Source organism: Temnothorax longispinosus, chromosome 3 (genome assembly GCF_030848805.1).
Source record: "Temnothorax longispinosus isolate EJ_2023e chromosome 3, Tlon_JGU_v1, whole genome shotgun sequence".
In the NCBI taxonomy this organism is placed as follows: domain Eukaryota; kingdom Metazoa; phylum Arthropoda; class Insecta; order Hymenoptera; family Formicidae; genus Temnothorax; species Temnothorax longispinosus.
Genome location: NC_092360.1, coordinates 7,512,144 through 7,528,646, shown reverse-complemented (window position 1 = coordinate 7,528,646; position 16,503 = coordinate 7,512,144). Strand labels below are relative to the sequence as shown.

The following is a 16,503-nucleotide window of genomic DNA, read 5'->3' as shown; positions in this document are numbered from 1 at the left end:
TCCTCGGTACGTGACGAAAACGATGCTGCGACTCATTACCGGAGATTTGTCCCGAGAAGAATCCTCGTCCCATTCAAACGCATCGTTCTCCTTTACGTGAGGGTTTCCGCGAGAGATTCGCAACCCTCGGCGTCCTCGGCGACTCCACCGATAGGAAGATCTTGAATGGTGGGATCCCTTGCTCCCTCTGATTGCTCGAGACGTCCTCGAACGCCTAGCATCGTTAATCGTCTACTGACGCCACGCGACGTCAGAAAACCAAAGGACTTGATGATCAAGGATCATTCAAATATCGTCGTTCGTTTCGCGAGAATAAAGCGGACGGTAAAGAATAACGCATTCATATATGCGAGCGGAATGTTGCACGTAATTTACTGAAATATTCAAGGTTTCCAATACTTCCTTGCTGATTTTATATTTAATATATTAAAATAAACATTTAAACAATATATATTTAAAAATATATATTTACAAGATATATTTATTTCAATATTGTTAATATTATATCGTTACGTTATTAACTTTCTAGAACTCTTCATTAACTTAAAATTAACATAGATTATATGTCATATGTCTCTCATAGATTTGGAATAATGAATAGTAAAAATTAATATTAATAGTAAAATACTAATTATATTATATTTTTAGATTTTTCTCTTTTTCTATGATGAAAACCAAATAACTAAACTTTACTTTATAATTTATAAAATAGCTCGAATTGGTCACGCTAAGATAATATCTGAATAGAACATTCTGACGTGATTCAAAAAACTGTTTTGTACTTCTTTTTATCGACGCCTTTTAGTCAATCGAGGAAGTGATACTGAAATGTTGCTCGCGCAAATAAATTAGATCGACAAATTGATTGATCGACCGACGCTATATTTCTACAATTAACAGATTTAATGAGAGTCGCGCCGAGAGAATATGCGATAGATTCTCTACGCCATCATTAGTTTTTTGTCGCAAAAGTGAAACTTAACTACTATATTAGCATGACTATAGCTCATAATAATCAATGTACGCATAATGTCTTTTTTAATCTGAATACATTGCAGTAAAGAAAAACAGACAAATAAATTCTAGATCAATAGAACTTTTGTCCTACGGCGGAAGTCAGCCTTGTTCTCAAGCTTGATCGACCTTGCGCGTGATTTTCAGACTTCCAAGCAGATGGTGATCAATCGTGGAAGTCTACTGTCCGACAGTAATTTACGGAGCAGGTGAGAGTTTTGCTAATCTCAGGTAAATTTCAGATTCGATAGAACGCCCAAAGGCTGTTTCGCGTCGAAGTTTGAAAGTCGAACATCCCAGGATATATTAAACACGAAAAAATTACGAAAGAATGCATCCAAAGCATATAATGTGCATTTTTTTACTATAATAACTTGCAAAAGATAATACATTTGCAAATTGAGTAAAATTCAATTCTTTTCGTGACCCTCCGTATATTTTGATATCATCGATTTAGATGTAATATTATTTCGACAAGTTTCTTGCTTTCCTTTTGTCGTAATATAACTCGTATATTTATCTTTGCTTTATATTTACCTGTGTTGCCTATATCCCGCCTCGTAACAAAGAAGTCAATTGACAGTGCTATCGACTCGCTTATTCGAATCTTTTGATCGCGAGTCCACGATATTCCTAGTAGACGTTACCAATTGGCACCAGGACGCTGGTACCTGATTTGTACAAGTCCGACGCGCGTACGTACAATGAGATAAAATTAAATAGAGCGCACACTTGTGCGCGTGAGAAAGCGTGCGTTGCGAAACACGGTGCTCAGGGCGATCAAAAATCGGTCAGTGTGAAAACAAAAACGGGAGGCGCGGACCTTCGACAAAAACGCTCGCGCGTACACACGTGCGTGGCAAGGGCAACGATACGGTGCGATCGATCTTCGCGAGATGATCTCTCGCGGCGTATTGCGAGCGACGATCCTGGACCTCTCATGGACGCGAATCGCCGCGAACGAGACCGAGGACCTAGGTGGGAGAGACAAAAGGGAGGATACGGGGAGAGGAGAGAAAGAGAGAGAATCTGTGGTGGCGAGTCTCGGACCAACGCGCGTGTAATTATCGGTCAGATCGCTATGCGAACGGATGAATTATAACGTCGCGACCGGTGCGAGATGCCGCGCGCTCGCCTCGAGGCGCGCTCGCTCGCTCGCACGCCGAGGAATTGACACTCGCAGCCGCACGGGTTATTAATGTCTCATTTGCATCGGCGGTATAGATCGGTCCGCTTTATTAGCGGTCCGCTCCGCGAACAAGAAAGATTTGCCGCGCTCCGTCACTCTGGCGAAACGGTTCGTGGGATATGCGAAATGCGTGTGTTAGGCAACATTTATTTCGCGAAAGGTGTGCTCTTTCCTTTAAACGTGCATTTTATGACTGATAATGCAGAATTACACAGAAAAAAAGGAATATTCTTGATTTGAAAATATCTTTAGTTTCAACGTTGGAAAAGTTGGAAATCTTGAAATGAGATTATATTGCGTTAAACGAAGAAAATTTTTTTGAATGAAGTCATTATATAGTTCAACCAAGAAAAAGAATGTTGAAATAAAAAGTTGAAATTCTTATAAGAAGGTGTAGATTGTTTCGTATATACGCAAGATTACTATAATCTTCTTATAAGAATTTCAACATTTTATTTCAACATTCTTTTTCTTGGTTGAACTATATAATGACTTCATTCAAGAAAATTTTCTTCGTTTAACGCAATATAATCTCATTTCAAGATTATATATTCTTGCGTATATATGAGTGTAAACAGTGTTGATTTAACACTTCTTTTTTTTCTGTGTAGCACTGACCCAACGAAGCTTATTAAACAGTTATTCGTAATTTTTTTTCTAATCGTTAATGATAATTTTAATTATGTTTTATGCAAATTTCTTGTAGGATTATTATTCTTTAATCGGGTATATTCAACGTCTAGCAAATCAGGATGCTGTATGACAAATTTGTTGAGCTTTTTCCGCAAGCTTATTTGCAACATTATGAATTTTCTCGGGAGAATGCGTATTTTCCCGGAAGACCGCAAAGTAATGAAGCGAGGCGCACGCGATTTCGCGATGCCTCAACGGTAATTTCGTAATGCCTGTTGCGAGAGAGGGATCCAGTCCGCGAAAAGTCTTGCAGAGTGCGTGGAAGTGTATCTGGCCGCTTGCACGGCGATTTATCCATGCCTTTGGTGATAAAGCATTGCGCAATGAGCGCGGTGCTCTAGAGTCTAGCCGGATAAAACGGCGAATCAGATAAAGGCGGGGTGCTCTCGCATGTGAGAGGAGCGTCTGTAAATCAGGTGGCTGTCTGTGCCCGCGGTTGGGCACATGAGAGGGCCGGATGAGCTGAACGCGCGCGGGTTTATTAATTAGTCCCGCGGATAAAGCCGTGTAACAGCGTGCATCTCGCGATCTTTTATACGCGCGCCCGCATTGTCCCGATCGCGCCCCGTGTCAGTTATACCGATTATCTCGAAACGGTGGCCGGAAATGTCGGCGGTAATGTGCAACGCGCCGTGCGTTTCGTATTTCATTTCTTACCGCGCGGCCGCAACAACCGCGGCGGCGAGCCGTAACAGAGCGCGATACATATATCCGGGACCGCGGATTGTTGCGTCTTCAATGCGCCTCCGCTCCGTAGGAAGCGGGATGCTGCACCGGTTATCTCGCGTGTCGCCTCGGCGCGCGACGGAATATATCTATTCATGAGAAATCGCGATCGAGCCCCATATTTTCATTCCGCGCGCATACGATCGACTTAAAGTATAAGAAGCCCGCAAGCGAACGCGCAAGAGATTTATATCATCATATCGATGCACGCAGACTGGATGCCTCTCATATTTCTTTTAGGTCCGCAAATTTCTTGATATCCCATTGACACGGAATTTTCTTTGGTAAAAATTTTAATTTTAGATAGTTTAAATTTTGGCATTTTTTTTCTACAATTTCTACGATTTTTTTAGACAACGGTATCGGCCACCTATGTCGATCTCCATTTTGTGAAAGCCGCGCTGATTCTCATGGCAACGACATTTAATCTCTCGCGTGTAATGCCAAATTATTCTAACGGTTTGCTTATGGATCGCCGAGAGCCCGAGCGCTCGAAGCGTGCGTGATTAAAAACGGATGAATGAACCGCTCCTTCTCTGTCTATCTTTATCGAGAGAACTCTGCTGGGGAAAAAAAGTGAAAAGGGACAAGAGAGTTATTGCACCCATGCGAATCGACGAATCTCGACTTATCGCGAACGGGGAAACATGACAGGGAAACGCGAGCGATCGATGTATTTATTTTTGCGCGCGAGATTTATTTGTGCGCAATAAAAAATCGCTTTGAAATCGGTCTCTTACCTTCGTAACACGCCACCGAGGAGACTCGCGTTCAAACATTCCGGCGGCGACAGTCGTCTTTGTACCTCCGCTACCGTAACTTTGTACTTGCTGGTGCTGCTTAGTAACGATAATCGTCCTGGGACCGAACAGAATACGTCCGACGGTTGCGCGTTTCCGGACAACATAGCCTTCTCGCTCCTGTCCGAAGGTTTCATATCTGCAAAATTTAAAATGTAACGGTTAGAGCCTTAAGATTCTATCAAGAATATCAAAATATCTATTTGGCATATATCGTACTTTAAGCATAAAGCGGACCCTTCGTAAGAAATGAGAAAATAGAAATAAAATAAAACAAGGAACTGTCTATCAACAAGAGAGCAAAATGTCAAAATGCGTTAAAAATCTCGGAACGTCAATAAAATAGCAAATAATACGTATAAGATATTTCATACATATATAATTGCGTATAATAAAGAAAAATAAAATCTGTACCTTAATACACTTAATTATCTTATTCAGTAGACCTTTGGTGTATGTTAATTGAATATGTTGTAAGAATATTAAAATTAGGATCATCAAAGAACTGTCTACGCACAAGATTAATGCGTTGATAAAATTTTAAGACGCGTCAATAAAATAGCAGATGATATGTATGAGATATTTAATGGATATAATTGCTTATAATAAAGAAAGATAAAATTTCGACAAACTACCTTTCGTGTACTACTTAATTATCTTATTTAGTAGATGTTTGGTGTATGCTAATCGAATATATTACGTTCGACATATTGCGCATGGATCGCAAGATCGCTGGAATATCTCGGCAAATGAATGAATACCTTGGCATTACTCATAGCTGAAATACATTGATAGATTTTCAGTTCGCACAGCCGGTGCGACCGTTACGATCTCCTCCCATCGATAAGTTACATCATCGATAAGCAATCGGTGTAATGGCGCGACTTAATAGCTCTAATGAGTCGAGGAAAGATTTACCCGGAGTTATCGGGGGCCCAGCTCAACTTTTTCATCTAACGAGCGTCCAAACGAGTTTTATTAATGGAGTTCGTTATACTTCGGGAATGAGAAATGAATTCCGGCGAGGCGATATCGCGATCGATGTCGCGTATAGATCTCGCGAGATTTCTCACGATTTATCCCGATATCCCGTTTTCGTTCCCGTCGACAGAACGATAATAATCAGTTTCGTCCAGCGGGCGAAGGAATGTAATAATCCAGTTAAGACTGCCGTATAGTCCATTCTCGTAGGTCAAAGTGAGAGATTCGCAACTCGGTGGAGCAAGAAATACCGGAACCAAAGATCCCGATCCGAAATTATGTTATACAGCCTCTCTCCCTCCCTTTTTCTCTTCTCTCTTTCTCTCTCTCTCTCTCTCTTTCTGTATGTGTTGTATACGTGTATTTACGTGATCGGGGCAATATCTTCGGCGAATATTTTAAATTCGCCCGTACCGTTCCTGTTTTAGCTCCTATGCATCGGCCAGCCCCGCATTATTGCATCGTTGCCCTGGAATGCTTAATATCGTGTCTTGGGGCCCGTACAAAGCGCGTTATTACATGGCAAAGAGATGGTCAACTTATAACTCGCCGGGGCTCTTCATCTTCGCCAACGCACGAGGGATGTATCTTGCGTTAAAATTTTACGTTTCGCGATACAAGGAAACTGCTGAAGACGAGAGACATTTCACGCGGACGAAATCCTGACCTCGTCTTTTACTAATCAAGAGAAACGCAAATTCCCCGTGATACAAGAACCTCTATTTAAAGGAAAGTTTCCTGCTGCAAATGTACAGGAAACGTAATGCGATATGTAACTTAAATGGCATGACGAAAAGAAAAATACAGTCCTGCCTTGCGAACGGAGAAATTCACCGTGGAATATTTATTGTCTTAATACCAACTATCGCCGCGTTTCGCTTGATACATCGCCGAGGCTTCGACTAAACGCACCGTCATTCAGCGAGTTAATGTCAGCCTGTTATGACAGATACACGAGGACGGCTCTATAAATCTAACCGATAGATATCTCATGGCATTTTTGCCGAGCGTACCATTCCCGTTCCTATCGCTCCTGCGGCGCGACGCGACGCGACGCGTTCGTCTCGTTACTCGTCGAAACGTAAAGGGCGATTGCGACGTGCCGAGTTGTACGCCGAGGGCGTACGTCGCCTCGAAAATACAGAGCTTGATATTCAAGCACGGCAAACGTCGAAGTCGTCGTTCAGGTCCTCGCCGCGGCTGCGGCCGTGCCGAGCATCGCGGGCGAGCGAAGGGGAGAAAGTAAACAAGTTGTCCGTATTATCTATGACTGCCGGTATCGATCCCTGTCGATGTCTCGATCCGGCCGGTCAAACGAATAATCAATTTCCGTGCGCACCAAATAGGTCGACTTGTCGAGCTTATAAATTATAACGTTCGAGAGGAAGCCGCGGTAGAAAGAGAGAAAGAGAGAAAGAGAGAGAGAGAGAGAGAGAAGGAACGGATGCGTAACGGTTCTGGCAGCCGGCGTTGGTCGAACAATTTGGTAACATCGAAATGATGTCGGAGAGAGGAACGGAGAGGAGGGAGGATGGGAAGAAAGGAAGAAACGACGGGTGTCGGCGGGTACACGATCTCCGTGACTCGCCGCCGTCAAGCGTGCGTTCCCTCCTCGTTCTTTCCCGGGCCTGATATTAGCGGACACGTTAAGTACGGGTTTTATACGAGTTACATTAAGACAAGTATCGTCCCTTTTTTTTCCTCTCAACGTATACTTTGGCACTTAGGAATATCGGGGGGGACGTTAATATTATCTACTTTTTGCTCCCTTCGCACGATGATATATCTCTTTCTTTCCTGTTTTCACCCGATCGCGCTTGGCTATTCCTACCGGAAGTATTCGCTGTCGACCGACCTCAAGCATTGTTATTTGTGGATGATTTTAATCTTCCTCGTTCAAGATTCGAGTATGCTTTGTACTATATTACTATACCTATATATTCTTGTATCATGCATGGATCGCAGCTGATTGCAACGCGTTGTTTTGCTCGATCCTTGCATAAACAGATTCATCGTAATTCGTAGATGATACTCATTTAAAATTGAACGCAGTTCTGCAATGCGAAACCAACTAAATTTACGCGGACATTACGAATGGTGGAATAATCCGAAGTATAGCTGCCCTGTTTTCATTGCTGTCGCAATCCGAGACTTGACGTATATCCGCCGAATTTATGGTCGCGTTTAATTGAAATCTTGCAAAATCTATCGCGAAACGCGTAGTTTTCGAAAGACAGTTGTGATTCAGTTCGTCAAGTACCAACGGCGGCACGTACGCGTCGTTAGAGAACATCATTTAGAGAACGCCTAAGTGCTGCGAGCATTTCTAACCGTCCGATGTTGCTATCTCGAACACTTATCTCGATTCTAGTAACGGTTTACGAACGTATTATTAATTTATTTAATGAGAATAGCTCAGGCTTCGCTTATTTTATCCGTCGGGTCGGCATCTATAGTGCAAAGCATATAATTATTGTGAGCTGCCGTAACCTTTTGCCGTGTGAATTGCAAAACCGTCTCACTCATCGGACGGATGCCACTATCTCTCTATCGCCGCTTAATTACTCACTTCTATGTCGGGTAATTCGATAACCGTGGCAGGAATAAGCGGATTCGTATAAGAACTTGATTCGAGATTCGTCTCCAATAAATCATGATTGATCTCGTTGTCATGCTTACTCTTAATTCTTGCGTAATATATTGATGTAGCATTAACCCTCAATTAGCACACCTCGGTTGGGCCACCTCAAATGCCACACTAGTGCGATTTGAGATTTTGACAACTTTTAACTGTCGTATCTCAGTCATTTTTAATAAAAATTTATGTAAAATTTCCCTGGCAATCGAGTAGTGCACTTTATTTTACGAAAAAGAAATGATTTTTATATGAAAAATTGAAATATATAAGTGCTGAACGAAAAAAAAGTGGTGCGAATTAGCACATGTGTGCTAATTGAGGGTTAAATATAATATATATTGTATATTTATACATTATATGTATATAAATATATAGTTATATAATATTTATATATTATACAAAACTGAGATATCTTCTCTTTCGTCCCAGGATTTCGGAAACACTGAGAAATAGAATTCCAACAAATGATAATAATTTTGAATGTATTCAGCAGCGAACTGTGTCTACGAATGCGCGAGTTATCGAGATAACAATCGCGAGCGTCGTATACACGCTCCGAGATGTGCTCCGCTTCTCTTCGAACAACAACGCACTCGTGACACGCACTTGAGTCTCTTTCTCATGAAATTGCCGTCGTCGTATTTCAGACCTTTAGATAGTGCTCGGGAAAATAACGCTAGATAATTTGTCAATGCGCTAAGGCTATACGGCTATCGCAGATTCAGCCTGCGAGCGCAGCGCGTCGCGGAACGAAACGTCGTGCGGTTTGTCCCTCGATTAATAATTGCAGATCGGCTCGATAACTCGTATACGAAACGCGCGTTAGGATCTATAATATTCAAGTTTGTTCGCGCATAGTTTGTACATATATCGTTCGCAACCGTTTATACCGTCTGGAGTCTCTCGATTACACAGCAGCCTGAATCACGCGCGACCATGACACAGGAAACACTTTACGTTCTTACGTCTTCGCGTTCTTGCGCGTCTGTTCCGAGAAATATCTCCGAAGAAACCTATGAGAAGAGACTCGGCTCGTAACACGAGCTTTTCTCCTGTCTCGAATCGTGCCCGAAGCATCGAGCGGAATAAGTGAATAAAAATTACTTCGAGTGCATTGGTCTTTTCCGCATTTATATTGTAAAATGACACAGAATTTTAGATTTCTCCGTTTAGAGAAATATAAAAAGAGCTGAAAAGATATACTGCTAAAGTGTTGTAACATAATTGAATTTAAATAATTTTATAAATTTTCTTGTATCTTTTAAGAAATGATTGATGATGATTTAAAAATTTCAATTTTTCTCTATTAGACATTATTGAAAATGATACAAAAGATACATAAAATATGCTTAAATTTATAAAAAGATTTATTTATCTGAATGATATTTGTGATAATGTGTTTGAAGTAAACCTATATGTACATATGGATTTCCAACATTAATTTAATAAAATGCTAACTAGGAGAATAAATCTTATTACTTTAACATACGTATATTCACAGATTTACATTCTAAGAAAATGTTGCATTTGCAATTATAGTACTAACGTAGAGTAGTAATTTTGTGAATTATGAGATTACTAAAATAACGTGTGATCCAGTTTTTAACTTTTCGCAGACTAAATTATCGTTCAATGAACGATCAAAAGTTGCTGTCTCATTGTACATGCCATTATTAAAAATGTCAATCCACGCTAGAATACGGAGCTTATGTTTTCCATTGTATCGCCTAACGCATTCAATTATTACGTAATACAAAAGAATTCGATCGGTATAATTCCTTATTCCTCTGAATGCGTCGAGGTGTTACACATATATCTAGTTAAAATAAAAGTTTTTATAGCGTGCCGAAATTACGAATATTAAGTAATTTTCAATCAAATTTCTGGCATAACTTGATCGTATGTCATTAAAAACAGGTTGCAGACTGATTAAACAACATCATTAGAAAAATTTCTAATAGCTCGATAATAGACGATATTACAATCTTATTACGTATGGATCTTAAGCACGCTTAGCATCGTTGTCCGTCATCTTTATTACACAGGTAGTTGAGAATATTATGAATTCTGATAACGTCAAGAAAATTGCAACGTGATTTTTATCGGAATGGATAAGGATGAGAGACAGTTTCAACGAGCGAGTAAACGGTACCGCTAGAGTAAAGCCTATAGGAATTATTTATAGTCTTAACGAGCGCAACTAGGCGGCGTGTGCAAGACCGCGGTAAGCAAATCTCCATTTGCATAATCGTTTCTATTTAATCCTAATTAGGAGTCGCCTCAAACGCGTGTGTGCGCGAGAGGGTTATTGGGAAATGCGGCGCGGCGACTAGAGCTATACGCTTCATCGACGAGCGGCTCGTAAAACCATCGACCGCGCGAGTCGTGAGCCGTGGGCGGCTTAATTAAATTCCACTTCGAAGTCGATAGCGTGGAAAAGTGATAAATCGATGCAGCCGCGCGGATCAGCTGCTCATCTCATCGCCGTCGGCTGCTGAGCAACGGGCCGACAGACAGGTAGTTTGCCGTAAAAGGCGAAGCTGTCGCGCAAGCTAGGCGCTAGCGTTCGAACAACATATTGCAGCTTTACAACCGTCTCTAAGTGCAGTAACATTGTCGAGAGTCAAAGGTGATGACAATAAGCGGCCGCTTAACCATCAAGAGTCTCTCTCGGCGGCATGAGAGCCGCTCGCCGTTTCTATTTTATGACACGCACGAGTGGGGGATCTTGTTAAATAAGATAAATACGATCCGCAAGGTGAAATCGGTGCGGAAAGGTTTCGTCGTCCGCGTCAGCGCGATAAATGCGCGTCTATTTGTATGACTTGGTTCATCGGGATTGTTGGCTAATCGGCGCTCGTTTCGTTGAAACGAGGTTGAATGGAAACGTCGAGATGGTATATCATTGCGTCAGTAATACATTTCGAGCTCTGCTCGAAAATTCGTCTTGAAAATCGTACCGCTTGTCGCGCGAGACCCTTATTAAAATCTCAAATTAAGTTTTTATAAGCAAAAATCTATCTATAGCTGATCCGAAAAATGAGTTCCGATGGGAGAATGATAATTGAGATCTGTAGGTATTCGCTAAAACCGACAATCACGGTAATAAATAAGAGAATCGCTTGTAAAGGGGAGAGGAAACATCGAAGATGAATGTACCGACGCGTCGGCGATCTTGACAAAAGATGCGATACTCGCGAGATTAGATTCGCCGCTCGCTCGCGAACCACGGGGTTCGATCAAAGAAAGATCTCAGTCGGCGGTTAAGTAACGCAAACTTACGTTCCGCACAACGCGTTGCACAACAACGCGCGCCGGCCGGTTTTGATCCCGGCCAGGTATTCCCCGTCATAGAGCCGCGGTTCATAGAATGTCTAACGAGATAGATCATAAACAACAATGGTCTAAGACGATACGAAGGCGGAGATTCGCTCGCCTCGCTCGCTCAGAGAACCCGTCTGTTCTCCGCTCGCATCCACCATTCAGCCGACCGTCGTCGATTTTGCCTTCCCCCTTATCTCGCTATGGGATTTCTTTCGCGTTACAAGGAGTCACAACAACCGCGACTACGCGATAGCCAAGGAAGAAATTAATCGTTCGCGCGCGGGAAAATACACGTCGCCGTTGCAGGAGGAAATGTAGCAACGCAAATGTGAAGCTAAAAGCTATGCCCGGCGACGCGCCGCATTTATTACAGAGACTCCGTGTTATAAATCGTTGTCGCTTTTTCTTCTCGTTCTCTCTCTCTCTCTCTCTCTTTATCTTTCCGCCTCATGAAACTCAGTCAGATTCGTAGAAGAGTGACATTAACAAGGCAACATTCTCGACACCGCCACTATATGATTGCGACGAACTTTGGATACGTCGCAATCTAGGTGTTTGTGTCCAGCTATTTAACTGCATTGTGCTTGTCTCCGGATGATTTCATTGCGTTTTCACTCCCGTCCTGGTGGACGAGCCGTTATTTCCAGCGCTTGAGGAAAAGTCTGGGCAGGCACGTATATGTGCGACTCGCGTCGTTCGCCGGCACGGTAGCAGCGTTCCGCAGGCGTATCCTCGGCGGCTAATAGCGATTGCAGGTCGGGCCGGTGTAATTTTCATTCCAATGGAAGCGATCGAGAGGAGGCTACCAAGGCGGTTGTGAGGAACACATTGGCCATCAATGTAACAACTGCGACGGTGGCGAAACGCGACAATTTCGCCGTAGGTGGGCATGCACGCGTTCTCTTGGTTTTCTTGGAAAACCGGTGTGGTCGTGAGAACCACATGCAGACATGATAATATGCAGAATCCATGTTCGGTAGAGTGGGGAGTTAAGGAAGTTACCGCGATTGCACATCAAAATTAATAAAAGCTGAGCACAATACCATCCATTAAAGTCGCATATAGAGTCCATTAGACGTACAGACGTTGCATGGTTATTATCGAGTATGCCATGTAGATAATAGGCAATGATAAATCCATTTTTCTATTTTGAGTTATTAACGTTATTAATAAATACGATGTATTAGATATAATTTCATTGCGTCTTATATCTTGATAGCTGAATGTTTATGATGTTCTCCTGTTTAAGTAAATAGATATATTTATTGGCTAATAAAAACGACAGCTGTCGATGTTAGAGGTTAGTTCTGCTTATTATTTAAGTTACAGTTCTTCTGTATTTATTTAGTTCATAAATTGTATTAAGTGTTAAATTGTAGTTGAGCAACAAAAACCTAACCTAACCAGCGAACACAATTATTCTATTTACATTTATTCCAATTCACATTTTGTTCGTCTGTCTCGCTAGAGCGGCTAGAGCAATATATCTTCCGATTTCTGATTGAACACTTGCATTCGTTATTTGTTCTTGTTTGTGTGCTCAGTGAATATCTAGCCACTTTAGTATTGTCTTTTATTGTGTGTTTCTTTTCATTCATTGCCAGACTGTTTCACAGATAATGGCTGAAGCCAATAATACAAAAGAGTTTGTATCTAAAAACTTCAAGAATGGGGATTTGGAGGATTTTATAGACAATTTTCGTCGTAAGTGTTTATAAAATCTTTTTAAGCAGCATCAGTGGTTTTGGAAATTGCAATAATTTTATGCAATTATAGATTATTACTAGTATTGCTGTCATAAGGAATTTTTTTAAATGTAATTGTCCATGTTCCCATATTTTTACTGGTACATTCTAGGATTAGCTGTGTGCGATATCATGTATTATACTACATGATCAAATAAATTATTTTAGTTATGATATTCCTTATAATTAATTTCTTTTAAACAGGCGAACAAATCGATCAAGATTCATTTAAATTGTTAGACATGATACAATAAAGGTTCTTATTCCACCAGCCGGTCCACGATTGAAGTTCGCAAAACTATTAGCTGAATACAAGTCATCACTAGAGGAAATGCTATTCGACATAACAATACCTGTTTCTTCTGCTACCAGTGACAGTATTGATCTGACAAGAATATCTGACTCAACTTCATGTAGTTCATTTGCCTCATCTGAACATTCTTTTGCTCCGTTTGCACATACATCTTCTAATTTAGTTGATCTTGATTTGAGACAAATATTGCAAAAGAAGTATCCAACCATTTTATCCCTGCTAATAGAAAAGAAACAAATTGGTTGGTGTGACAAGCAACGACTTAATCGATTATTCGTTTCGGCATTCACTGATAAATATGGGCCTTTTCCTAGTACAGCACAAAAGGCCAGTTTGGCACAGCTAATCATACAAGAATTTCCATCTTTGACAGGTCACGAAGGAAGAGGCTATGTAAGCTATATAAACCTTATGGATTTTTAATTTATTGTAGCCAACTAAATTAAAATTTGTATAGGAACAGTGGTTCTGTGAAGGGCGGAACGGAAGTGCGTCATCTGGACTTATTGAAGATCGAATCAGAAACTGGAGGAAACGTCTCAGTCCCGGGGATAAAGCAGCGTTTAAAGTACAATCACGCAAGAAGAAAGCAACTGATGATTGTAATAAAAGAGACAACAATAAGACACTCTGGAAAAAATACAGAAATTAGCCAAGAAGTATTACAAATGCAGCAGTGGTTAAAGGAAAACTCGACACCAAAATCTATTGTAATTGAACGTATGCGTGATACTGCAGCTGCAAGAGACGTCTTTATTTTTGACGAGAAGCATACTCTTACGGAAATTCTTGACGCATGGCCTCGTTTGTTAGAGCCAGAAATTGTAAATATACACATAGTAATTTGTATTAATGTTATTTAAACATGAAAAAAATATTAGCAAAAGATACTTATATATTATCTTTTGATCATATTATATTTTATAGATAGACGCAGAATTTGTACGACGATATTCACAACAACAGGGAGATGCTCTTTGTAGTGAGTTTGGATTACTCTCAGAAAGAATAATCTTTCAAGCCAAAAACTGTGGTCGCACAGGTGCTGAAAAATTTGCACAAGAATTAAGTGCGCAAGGTTAATAAAATGCATTTTATTATCTTAGATTGTAAAATAATTTTGATTTTAAAGTGATTGTTTTAAATAGACTTTGACCGGAGCTTAACTGCATTGCGACTGCTTCCATTTCTTCTCCCTCAAACGGTTGTTTTATTCAAAGAACAAGGTAAAAAGGAAACGGTTAGGATCAAACCAACTTCGCAAGTTTCTAAGTTGCATTTCATTGATGTTGTTCCTGTGAGTACTGGATTTCAGTTTATATGAGAATTATTTTACATAATTTATATAATTACAAACTGTATTGGCATCTTATCCATTATACTTTTCTCAGAAAGTACACAAGTAGCATATTTGACAGTGTAACTGATACAATACACTATTCTCATTATTAGCAAAAGTTACTCACGTTATTTAGTTTTAGTATTGGTAAATCTATATTTTTTCTCTAGGAAACAACAAATTTGGATTACTACCTCGCTAATGACCGTTTAGGACCAGATAAGCGTCGAAAGCAACCATTTATTCTGCTCACTGGAGAAGAGTCTCGACCAACACAAGTATTTATCATCGTAGAAAATCATGCCATTAATGCGCCGACTGTTTTTGAAAGGTGTAGACTTATGTTTTAAATTACACTTTATCTGTGATTTAGATTACTCTGAATTCTGCAAGAATGTGTGGTATTTTTAGATGTTGTATTTATAAAACTGTACCCTTACTGATAGCATATCCCAGCTTCTGTACAGAATTGAAAGCACAACTATTTTGTCACGTTTCAGAACAGTCATGAAATGTCCCAAGTGTGAAAAATATTTTATCAAACCGAGATGTTGCGTAGACCATATTCGTTTATTCACGGCATTAGAGATGGTGATTATTGTGTGCACTGAACACAATTGTTCCCAGATCTTTTATGAAAGTTTTAATTTTTATTCGCCATTGTAAACTATTATATAAGTTTACGAAACAAAGTATGTTCGACTAAAGATATATAATACGCATTAATCTAAAAACTTGGTGTAATATTTTTTTTAATGGTTTGTACTTCCCTTAAGGATATTTTTTTATTTCTGTACAATTGCAAAAAATTAAATATATGTGCACCACTGATTCCTGTTTTTATTTAAAATTGCATTAAACTGTGCTTGTATGATTTAGTAAATATAACTAAAATATGAGTCTAATTTTAATTATCACTGTGTGTTTAGAATAACAATAAAAATAGTAATATTTAACCTAAAGTCTGAGTATCTTTTGACACATTGTAGGTAGTAAGTTACAAATCAATATTAAGTCATTTTTTACTACATTACAGGTTTAAATTAACATATACATCTAGTAGATAATAAACTAAATTTGAGTCAAATTTAATACATTTCTTGAGTTATATTATTTAACTCCATTGTTTTAGTTAATTAACTCAATATTGAGTAGGAGCAGTGGCGACCTACAGGAGTGTTCAAAAATGACTCAAATTAAGTAGAATTTGACACTATGAATTTAACAGTATAATCCTTAAAATAAACTGAGAAAAGATTCCTTCGTTTGTGTCGAAAGATAGTACACTCAAGATACAATTGAATACGTAATAAAATATTCACAAGGCGCATGGTTAGTTAATTCAATTGAGTCGTCTAGGGTGAAGCTGAAGACTGAATACAGTATTTTAATTGAATTCGATAAGAGAGATAATAAGATAATATAGTGTAATGATATTTTAAGGCAAAGTTGTGCTCCAATTTAATCGCTAACCTATCGACGAATGAGCGCAGTCGTACGAGCCTTTCATTATAAAATCATGGATTGAAAAAAAAGAAAAGGAAACGAAAACATCTCTTTCGATCCAGTTACTTTCTCATGTTGCCTAAGTTTCGTCCCGTCGACATGTTTCTTCGAACAGAGCGCCGTCTTTCGAGATGCGCGCTCCATTGATCTCTCATGTCGTTCTCTACGAGCCAATTCTTAAGATAAAGGTGGTTCTTGTTATCTGCATAAAGAGCATTAGCGAAAGCAATGTACA

The 16,503-nt window shown here is 39.8% G+C and overlaps 2 protein-coding genes across 11 annotated transcripts in view; one reads left to right on the top strand and one right to left on the bottom strand.

The window, feature by feature from the left end:
* Tfap-2 (transcription factor AP-2) overlaps positions 1 to 16,503 on the bottom strand; it is a 207,943-nt gene that overhangs the window by 18,886 nt on the left and 172,554 nt on the right. For all 7 annotated transcript variants that reach the window (XM_071772104.1, XM_071772106.1, XM_071772108.1 and 4 more), the window contains one exon: positions 4,363 to 4,561. In XM_071772104.1, coding sequence (XP_071628205.1) covers positions 4,363 to 4,561 — 199 coding nt within the window. The remainder of the gene's footprint in view (positions 1 to 4,362; positions 4,562 to 16,503) is intronic.
* Positions 13,391 to 15,165, top strand: LOC139809738 (uncharacterized). Of its 4 annotated transcripts, XM_071772883.1 has the most exons (6): positions 13,441 to 13,523; positions 13,650 to 13,816; positions 13,881 to 14,247; positions 14,351 to 14,501; positions 14,572 to 14,720; positions 14,933 to 15,165. In XM_071772883.1, coding segments are annotated over exons 2-6 (849 nt in total). In that variant the 5' UTR covers positions 13,441 to 13,523; positions 13,650 to 13,814; the 3' UTR covers positions 15,113 to 15,165. The 4 variants fall into 4 exon arrangements, 3 of the variants coding, with proteins under 3 accessions (XP_071628982.1, XP_071628983.1, XP_071628984.1); XM_071772881.1 differs by having other exon boundaries at positions 13,391 to 13,816; positions 13,900 to 14,247; XR_011731164.1 differs by having other exon boundaries at positions 13,396 to 13,816; positions 13,887 to 14,247.